At 67.7% G+C, this 9,437-nt stretch overlaps 3 protein-coding genes across 3 annotated transcripts; 2 read left to right on the forward strand and 1 right to left on the reverse strand.

Annotated features, from left to right (window-relative positions):
* The first annotated feature begins 1,550 nt into the window (after nucleotides 1-1,550).
* On the forward strand, nucleotides 1,551-4,020 carry PREB (prolactin regulatory element binding). The gene is made up of 9 exons (XM_030491219.1): nucleotides 1,551-1,726; nucleotides 1,892-2,078; nucleotides 2,257-2,468; nucleotides 2,664-2,744; nucleotides 2,815-2,939; nucleotides 3,036-3,209; nucleotides 3,280-3,352; nucleotides 3,460-3,619; nucleotides 3,706-4,020. Exons 1-9 carry the CDS (start codon nucleotides 1,592-1,594, stop codon nucleotides 3,798-3,800), a joined length of 1,242 nt encoding a protein of 413 aa, XP_030347079.1. The 5' UTR covers nucleotides 1,551-1,591; the 3' UTR covers nucleotides 3,801-4,020.
* A 211-nt stretch (nucleotides 4,021-4,231) lies between these two features.
* CGREF1 (cell growth regulator with EF-hand domain 1) lies at nucleotides 4,232-6,210 on the forward strand. The gene is made up of 6 exons (XM_030491225.1): nucleotides 4,232-4,315; nucleotides 4,714-4,807; nucleotides 5,063-5,134; nucleotides 5,346-5,416; nucleotides 5,493-5,617; nucleotides 5,695-6,210. The coding sequence occupies exons 2-6, from the start codon at nucleotides 4,728-4,730 to the stop codon at nucleotides 6,067-6,069; spliced, it is 723 nt and encodes a 240-aa protein (XP_030347085.1). The 5' UTR covers nucleotides 4,232-4,315; nucleotides 4,714-4,727; the 3' UTR covers nucleotides 6,070-6,210.
* A 12-nt stretch (nucleotides 6,211-6,222) lies between these two features.
* Nucleotides 6,223-9,073, reverse strand: KHK (ketohexokinase). Its single transcript, XM_030491224.1, has 8 exons — nucleotides 8,870-9,073; nucleotides 8,655-8,771; nucleotides 8,256-8,390; nucleotides 7,619-7,691; nucleotides 7,243-7,389; nucleotides 6,765-6,853; nucleotides 6,532-6,689; nucleotides 6,223-6,420 (listed from the first exon to the last, which is right to left on the reverse strand). The coding sequence occupies exons 1-8, from the start codon at nucleotides 9,016-9,018 to the stop codon at nucleotides 6,335-6,337; spliced, it is 954 nt and encodes a 317-aa protein (XP_030347084.1). The 5' UTR covers nucleotides 9,019-9,073; the 3' UTR covers nucleotides 6,223-6,334.
* Between the last annotated feature and the right edge of the window lie 364 nt (nucleotides 9,074-9,437).

Below are 9,437 nucleotides of genomic sequence, written 5' to 3' on the forward strand. Positions count from 1 at the left end.
GGAGAGCTTGGTGCCAGGGGTCACGGCGAGCAGTGCTGCCTGCAGAGACAGGAAGGCCCCGCGCAACGCCCGCATGCGGCTCTGCTCCCATGCTGCATTCTGGGGGTACAGGGGACCCTGTGCAGAGAGAGGGGCTGAGGCTTGAGTGGGCACTGCGATGGGGACAGGGACAGCATCATCCTCTGCAATGCTGCCTGTCCTGGGGAGCTGCTGAACCCCAGACCCACAAGTCTGTGTCCCCAGGGATGTGTCCAACCCACCCGTGTGATACGGGGCAGCCCGTGCCCCCCACCTGCACCCCATAGTTCTGCTCATGACCTGCCTGTTGTGCACCGTCTCCCCACAGCAGACCCCCAGATTCACCCCATGCCCTCGGTGCTGCTGCTGCATATGGGGTCTGTGGGATCCAGCTCCTTGAGCTGCTCAGCCATCTCCTTACCTGTCCTGCAGCCAGGGGGCTCCGCGGGTGGGTAGACAGGGGCCCCGGGGCCCCATCTGCACCTGCTCCACAGCAGCACTGGGTGCCTTTCCTCCTCCCACGGGGGCCGGGGCCAGCAGGGGCTGGTAAGCAGCTGTGTGTGGCAGACAGCCCCACTCTGCACCCACCACCACCTGTCCCCACACTCTTGGCTATGCTGCCCCCAGCGGTCCCTGCTGGCACCTCGGCACTGCGAAGTGCTGGCAGGTCAGGGTGCCCCGATGAGCAGCGGTGCATCCTCCCAATACCTCCCCGCACAGCCTGGCCTGTGGCCTCGCCTGGGCAGGCGCCTCGCCTACCCCTCCTTGGCACCGGGATGAACAGGAAGATTCCGGCTGTCCTGGCCTCCCCCGCTGTGGCTGCCCACTGGAGCCCCACTAGCCCCATAGTGAGGCCTCACAGCAGGCATCGAGCCTCAGACAGGGCACTCACATGGGGTCATGCTGGGCCCCGACCCCACGTGGCGCCCACAGCACTACCTGTGGAATGAGAGCCAGCATAATGCACCCATGGACCCCTCCACCCCACACTGCAGCAGGGTGAGGACCCCCGGCGGGCAGCCAGGTTAAGGCTAGGTTGGGAGGGAGAGAAATGAGGCCACAGGGAGTCCTGGAGCTGGGGGTACCCATGGGTGACCTGGCTACCCCATCACCTCCACTGACCGTGGGGCTCTATGGATGGATGGGGGTTGGCAAGGCCGAGCAGGGACCCCCATCCCTGGCCCCTGTGGGGCTGTGGATGCTCCACTGCAGCTGTGGGATGGGGTGAGGGAAACACAGCTGCTGGGACAGCCTCGCTGGGCAGCACAGGGGGACCCACGAGGGGCTTGGGGGGGCTCTGCTGCCCAGGGACAGGGGGTACCGGGGGGCTGCTTGGCGGCGCTGCAGGGGGGCAGCCCCCAGCCCTCCGTGGGGCACACATGGGGATCCCCCACGACCACGGGTGGGCGGGGCTTGTGCAGCAAGGGGCGTGGCTCGGGCCGCAGGAGGCGGGTCTTTGGGGCGGGGCGGGGCTATGAGCAGCTGGGCGGAGGCATGGCGTGGGGCGGGGCGTGCGTGCCTCTGGCGCCGTGACGTAGCGCCGGGGTGCAGCGCTGACGTGTATGACGCAGCTATGGCGCCGCGGCGGCCGGCGGAGTTGTACCGGGCGCCCTTCCCGCTCTACACCGTCCGGCTGCACCCGCGGCGGCCGCTCGCCATCACCGCCGGCGGCGGCGGTGCCGCCAAGACCGGCATCCGCAATGGCGTGGTGCGGCGTAGCGGGGACGCGGAGGGCGGGCGGGCGGGAGGACCAGGGTGGGCGCGGCGGTGGAGGGGGCAGCGGGTCTGGCGGGGGCTGAGGCCGTGGGGTCGGCCCCGGCGTGGGCAGGTCCCCGCCGCGGAGCCGGGTCTGAGGCCTTGCCCCGTCCTGCAGCATTTTCTGCAGCTGGAGCAGATCGGCGGGCAGCTCAGCGCCTCCCTGCTGCACTCGCACGACACCGAGACCCGCGCCACTATGACCATGGCGCTGGCCGACGACATCATTGCGGCGGGGCAGGACGCCAGCTGCCACATCCTGCGGTTTAGCCTGCGGGCGCCCGAGCCCGCTGCTGGACGCAACGGTGAGAGCCCGCTGTTCCCAGGGGAGGCAGGGACAGCACCTGCTCTGGTGGAGTGGGATGGTCTGTGGGGCGCTTTGGGGGTGGGGCAGTGACCTGGACCCCTCCCAGGCTTGCCCCGCTTCTCCCGGGCCTTCGGGAGGAGCTGTGTCAGGGCTCTGGGTCGTCTACCCCACCACAGGCAGCAGGGAGAAGGGGCCACGGAAGCGGAAGGGCCCCAGTCCAGTGGGGCAAGATGAGACACAGAGTCAGACAAGTGAGGTGACGGTAGAGAGTTTGCACAGCGTCCGCACAGATTTCAGCCCTGATGCCCTGCAGAAGGCTGTAAGGTTCAATGCAGACTGCTCACTGCTTGTCACCGGTGGTGCTGATGGCTTCCTACGCCTCTGGGAGGTAGGCAGGGGAGAGCTGAGGCTGGATATTACCATGGCAGTATTGTTGTTTGCCTGGTGGGTGGTATGATGCCCAGCAGTGCTGCATCAGCAGTGCCTGTGGCTCTGTAATGCTGCATCTTCCCCCAGCAACCCTGGGGCTGCTGTGGGTCCCGGCCTGTGGGGGACAGCTCCAATGCCTGCTCTGCCCTTGCAGTTCCCCAGCATGAAGAAGACACTGGAGTTCAAAGCCCATGATGGGGAGATCGAAGATATCGCGCTGGGCCCTGACAACAAGGTGGGCATCAGACGTCTCTCTGGCCCTGTGGGGAGAGCCCTCCTCAGACGACTGCGCTTTCTGCGCACAGGTGGTGACAGCGGGACGGGACTTCCAGTGCTGCGTGTGGCAGCAGGACCAGCTGGTGATGGGGCTATGCTGGAACGAGAACCTGCCTGGCATCCCTGACAGGGCTTACCGCTACCAGGCCTGCCGGTGAGGGTGGGGAGCTGGCGGCAGCCCCGGGTGAAGGGAATAGGGATGTCAGTGTTGGCCGTGGCAACTGATGCACCCTGAGCTCTCCCATGACAGGTTTGGGACGGTGGAGGACAACGCTGGGGCACTGCGGCTCTACACGGTTCAGGTGCCCCACAAGCGGGAGCGCCGCCCCCCTCCCTGCTACCTGACCAAGTGGGATGGGAAGAGCTTCCTGCCACTGCTGACCCGGCCCTGCGGCACTGAGGTCATCTCCTGCTTCTCCATAAGGTACCTCAGGGCTGGCCAGGCACGGGGTGGGGGCTGCGGCAGCCCCCTCTCACTGTCTGACCCCCCACAGTGACTCAGGTACCTTCCTGGGACTAGGCACGGTGACGGGCTCTGTTGCCATCCACATTGCCTTCTCGCTGCAGGTGAGGTGCAGGGCGATGTGGCTTGGTGGGGATGGGTACAGGGGCAGCCACAGTGACCCCCTCCCTTCCCGGGGCCACACTGTCCTGCCCCCTGTCTTTCCCCACAGAGGCTGTACTATGTGAAGGAGGCCCATGGCATCGTGGTGACAGACATGGCTTTTGTCCCTGAGAGCCGACATGGACGGGAGCTGCTGGCAGGGAACGAGGCTGCCCTGCTCAGCGTTGCTGTTGACAGCCGTTGCAAGCTGCACCTTCTGCCCAGCCGACGTAGGTGCTGGGGGGCTGCCACGGCACTGGGCCCATCCTCCAGTCCGGGTGGTGGTCACCTGCCTTCACCCTGCTCTGCTCCACAGGCTCCCTCCCTGTCTGGCTGCTGCTGCTGCTCTGCGCCGGGCTCATCGTGGCTGCCATCCTGCTGCTGCAACTCACTTTCCCGGGCTTCCTGTAGCTCCCCGGCCCGAGGTGGGCCCCCGGGGCTGGGCAGACCCCGCCGGGCCGGGCCCACCCCCTGCAAACTGTGAAGAGGATGAGGGACCAGCCCCGGCGCTGGCGCTCGGGGTGTGAACGGGGGAGCCCGGGAACGGTGCTGGCGGCCGTGTGGGGCGGGCCCCGGCAAAGAGGGGTCCCGTTGCCCCGCCGCCGCTAATTAAAACCGGAGGGAGAAAGCAGCGCTGTCCCCTGCCTGCGGGGGGAGCGGGTGGGCTCCGTGCACGGGAGGAGCCGTGGGGAGAGCGGCGGGGCCGGGGCAGCTGCTGTCCGCCCTGGCCACGCCCCGCGGGGCAGCCCAGCCCTATAACAACTCGCCGCTGGCGCTGTGGCCCCGCCCCGGAGCGAGCGTGTGTCACGGCTGTGGCCGTCTTTGGCGCTGGCACAGGCGTCGGGTGCCCGTTAACCCTTGCACTGCCGGCGGGACGTGGTCTGGCTCACCCCCGAGGGACGGGCGAAGGGTCGGCGGGCGGACGGGTCGGTCCGACCGGTGCCGGTGGCGGGGGATGTCAGCTACGTGGCCTCAGGCGGGGCGGGCGGCGCCAAGACGTGGGACAGGGCCGGGTGAGGGGGCACCGTGGGATGCCAGGGGGCTGCACTGTGTGTGCAGCGTGTGCTCCTCACGGCAGGACGGGGTGCGTGTGTGTGAGCAGTGCACCGCCCAGCGCCTCCCCCCCCCGCTCGGTGCCAACGTGTCCCCGCCGCGCTGGACCCGGTGGACGCTCCCCGAAGCTCCTCGCCCCTCCCAGGGCTGCCGCTCCCGCCCAGTAGGGATGTGGGGCTGGCGGTACCGGAGGGCTCCGGGACGGGTGGAGGGGGCTGTGACTGTGACCTCTCCCAGGGGCGCTCACTCTGCGCCTCTCACCCGACTGTAGCCTCGGGTCGCAGGATGAGGAACGCGCTGGTGCTGCTGCTGCCTCTGCTGCTGGTACCGCGGGCGCGGGCTGCCCCGCAGGGCGGGGGGCACAGGTATGAATGAGGGGGTGCAAGGGGGAATGTTCATGGATGAGCGGGATGCGCAGGTGAGGTTTGGGTACACAGGTAGACAGGACGCACAGTAATGGGTGGTCCTGTAGTTGCCCAGTCAAGGATGAGGATCGCTGGGGTGGCCACAGGGCTGTGGGGACCATTGATGGAGTGAATGCTGTGAGGACATCAGGCCAGGCCAGGGCAGGCACTATGCCCTCCCCCAGGGGCACAGGTAACCCCCCCTCTCCTGGGCAGGCCTGAGGACCCCACAGCCATGAGACTGGATCCTGATTTTGACCCACTGAGCCTGGAGTTGCCTACACTGCTGTGAGTCCCTGCCCCACAGGAGCTCCACGGCACTGGGGGCTGTGGATCGGGGGGATCAACTAGTGGGTGGGGGGCATGGGCAGCACCCAGCTGGCTGTGGGGCAGGGTGCTCCTGGGGACAGCTATAGGATGCAGCAGCCCTGGAGCTGGCCATAGGGCATGCTGTGGGACAGGGGTGATGTGTGCCTACCTGCAGCCCCACTGTCCCCAGGCTGCTGCAGAGTACGGTGCGGAGCCTGGGGATGCTGGAGCAAGACGTGGAGGCCCTGACACGTGAGCAGGGTAAGGGTGTGGGGCACTGGGGGTCCAATAGGAGCAGGAATGCAGCCCCAGCCCCACTGTGACCCGTGCCCCACAGCCCTGCTCTACCTCTTCGTGCTGCACGACCATGACCAAAACAGGTGCCTGGATGGGCTAGAGCTGCTGCATCTGCTGGGCACGGTGCTGGCACAGCGGAACAGGGGGCAGCCGCACCCTGACAAGGTACATTCCATGGGGCCAGCCCCTTTCACCCCACAGAGCTCCCGGGCTGGGCCCTCACCCCATCCCTGTCCCCATAGGTGGTTGTGCTGGTGGACCAAGCCTTGGAGACGCAGGACATGAACAGGGATGGGCTCCTCGACCCCCCCGAGCTGCTGCTCGACCCCCCTAAGTGGCTGCTGTCACCTGGCCAAGGCCAGGGACCCCCATGGCCACCTCTCCTGCAGCACCCCGGGGAACCAGAGGTGCTCGGGGGGGACATGGAGGTGAATGGCCCTGGGCAGGCAGAGAAGCAGGAAGAGGGGCAGGCAGCTCTTCAGGCTGAAACACCCCAGGCTGAATCCCCTGATGCTGGACTCGTGGAGGCAGAGGACACTCCCAAGATTGAAGCTCCTGAGGCTGAAGCCCCGGAGGCAGAGGTAGCCCCAGTATGGGGGGACCCCGAGGAGGGGTAGGTAGCAGGGCTGTGGGCAGGGCTGCTCCCTGCCCCACTCAGGGCACTTAGCATGGGGGCTCCCCCATCCTCCAGCAGGGCCAGGGTTGCATTGTTTGCTCCTGTAACACGCCGGGACAGAGAAATACAGACACTGCCACCAGTGCTCACCTGGGTCAATGCAGGAGACGGCCATGGGGCACTGTGGGGGTTTATTGGCAGTGGGGTTGAGGGTGCCGGGTGTGTGGGGAGTTGCATGGGGCAGGGCACAGGAATGGGTGCTTGGCTTAAACGATGCCATCGAAGCCCTGGATCCCACATTTCCTGCCTGCGATGCGGCAGCCGAAGGTAATGGCATCCTGCAGGGTCTTCCCTGGGGAATGGGGGGGTCAGTCCTGCCAGGCCGGGCCGGGCCAAGCTGAGCTGTGGCTGTGCTGTGGCTGTGCTGACCCATGGCCATTCTGTGGCTGTGCCACGCACTCACCTGCCGAGAGCGCAAAGATGACAGCAGCGTTGAAGGTGTCCCCGGCACCCAGCGTGTCCACGAGGGTCTCTGGGGGGAAGGCATCCGAGTGCACCAGCTCCCCACCCGGCCCTATGGCGTCGGCCCCCTCCTCGGCCCAGGCGCAGATCAGTATGGCGCTGGGGGTAGAGGGGTGGGTGTGGGATGCAGCCGTGCCCCCCTGCCCCAACTGGCACCCCTGGACCCCCCCGTACCCTGGCTGGACGCGGCTGCGCAGCCCCCGCAGCGCCTCGGGGGCCGACCGGTACCCAAAGTGCTGGGCCAAGTCCTTGCTGATGAACACCTGCAGCAGAGGGGCTGAGGTGGGGGGGGGACACCGCGACTGTGCCAGCACCGCGACTGACCCCCTCGACTCTGTCTGCCGCCCCAACTGCCCTCCTGACCTCGACTGTCCCTCCTAGACCGCAAATGCACCCCCAGACCCCGACTGCACCCCTACACCCCCAACCACACGCTGCCATGCCTCTGCACAGACAGTACCCACCCCTCCCCCGCCTGCACCCCATTGCTCCAAATGCACCTCCTGCGCCCGGCTGCCCCTCATCCCCATCGCGCCCCACACTTACACCCCAACTACTGCCGCCCCTCCCCGCCCAGGGCCCGTGGCCACGTCCCTAATTCCGTCCCCAGCCAATAGCTCTGCCCCGTCCCACGGATAGCCCTGCCCCGCACCACGTCGCCCAGCCCCATCAGCGGCAAATGCTCCTCCCGCGGCTTCTCCAGCTCCACCGAGGTGCGGACCCGCTCCTCCGGTGGCCGAGTCCGGTTGTGCCGCTCCACCCGCTGCATCATCACTGCCTGCTCCGCCGCGTTACGGGCCTGCGGGGACGCACACCGGCTGCTTAGGGCACAACCGGAGTACCTTCGACCGGCATCGGGATGTCCAGCCCAGCCCCGGAGTGTCCCCCCAGCACCGGGATGTCCCTCCCCCAACCCTCGGTTCCTCCCTTCTGGCCCCGGGATCACCTCCTCAGCCGCTGTCCCCCCCCGGCTCCGGGATGCCCCCCCGAACTCCAAGGGCTCCGGTTCCTCCCAGCCCGGGGCTCACCTCCCAGTGGATCCACTTGTACTGGGAGAGGTCGACCCGCTCAAAGTCGAGGGCTGTTACGTCGGGCAGATTCCTGCAAGTGGGTGGTCAGGCAGGGCAGGGGACACTGGCCACAGCGTAGGGTGGCTCCGGGTGACCCCCAGCCGGGGGTGAAGGGCTCGGTGCTGCCGGGGCAGAGGTCCCCACGGGGTGGCACCACCCGCGTGAATCATTAATCTTTAATGATGGCACAGTGGGACCCTGAGATGGACTCAAAGGGCAGTGTGACAGTGTGATGCTCATCATCCCCAGGCATCACAGCTCTGCATGAGCATGGCCAGCATGACACCAAGGTAAAGGCTGTAGTTGCCCTGCTGGCACAGCCATGGCCAAGGAAGCGCTGTCCCACACAGGGACACCACCACCAATCACGGCGATGGCACAGGGTCAATCAGGGGCTGTGGAACGATTGACAGCCATTGCATGTGCAGGATTACAGGGAATCACTTGATCTGGAAGCAGTAGCCCCAGCAGGCACCAGCAGAGCCTTGGCCCAGAGCTGAGCACTGTGTGATCCCAGGCTGCAGGGGAGGCCCCGGGTGCCTGGCTGCGCCAAGTGATGCCCACTGGGTGATGGGGCTGGGGCTGGTGCCCTTACGTGTCGTAGAGCACGATGGTCCGGGTGCCGCTGGCGGCGCTGACAACGCAGCAGGCACAGGGCATGTCCCCGCGGGGCTGCCACGCCACGTGTGTCACATCCACGCCCCGGCGCCGGAAATCCGCCACAATGAAACTTGGGGGACAGAGAGCAGGGTGAGGGGCGCCACGCACCCGCAGGCGTGCAGGATGGTGCGAGTGCCCCGGCTGGTGCTGGCGATGACGACGGAGGTGGGCAGGCAGCTGGTGGGCTGTGGCACCACATGGCCCACGTCCACCCCGTAGTGCCGCAGGTCAGCCAGGACGAAGCTGCCAGCAGGAGAGATGCGGAGGGGCCGGTGGAAGTGTCAGGGTAGGGCCCCGCAGGCGGCCCGGACCCCCCATCCCGCTCCCCACTTACTCAGCAGCGTGCCCGGTGGCCAGTGAGCCCATGAAGGCACAGGGGGCTCCCAGCAGCGCCAGCACCGTGCAGGAGTTGGAGGCATTCCCGCCCCGCTGCCATCGCTGCGACACACACCTGCAAGGCCACGGGCCGTAGGCACCGGGACAGACCCGGGAGGGACCTCGGCAGCGCCCGGCGGAGCTGCCCCCCCCTCGCAGCCCACCCGCTGGTACCTGGTGTCGGAGTCCTCGGCAGGATATGCCTCCACCACGCTAATGATGTCCAAGCACACCAGCCCCACGCACAGGATCCGCTTCTCCGGGCCGGGGACAGAGACAGGGCCGGGGACGAGTCCGGGGTTCCGCCGGGCGGCCGCTGCCATCGCCGGGGCCGCTCCGCTTCGCTCCGCTTCGGTACCGGCACCGCCGATAGGCCCCGCCCCCTCCACAGGCCCTGCCCCCTGCGCCGGGCCCCGCCTCCCTACACCGCGCCCTTCCAAGGGAGACCAATCAGAGAGCACCTCTGTGGGCGGGGCGAGGGAGGGGTTAGGTCCCGCCCGCCCACACCCACACCGCGCGAACTCTCCCGTGCGCATGCGCAGTATGTCCGCGTGCGCAGCCGGCAGGGGCGTGCGGGGCTGCACGTGCCGCCCCGCCGTCCCGCGTGCCGTTTGCACCCACCCCCCCCCATGCACCCCCTTCCCCATGCACCCCCCGTACACCCCCTCATGCACCACCCTCTGTCAACACCCCCTTTGTACAGCCCGGTGCCTGTGCACCCCCCCCCCGTTGAGGTGCTGTA

Source organism: Strigops habroptila, chromosome 6 (genome assembly GCF_004027225.2).
Source record: "Strigops habroptila isolate Jane chromosome 6, bStrHab1.2.pri, whole genome shotgun sequence".
Lineage (NCBI taxonomy): Eukaryota > Metazoa > Chordata > Aves > Psittaciformes > Psittacidae > Strigops > Strigops habroptila.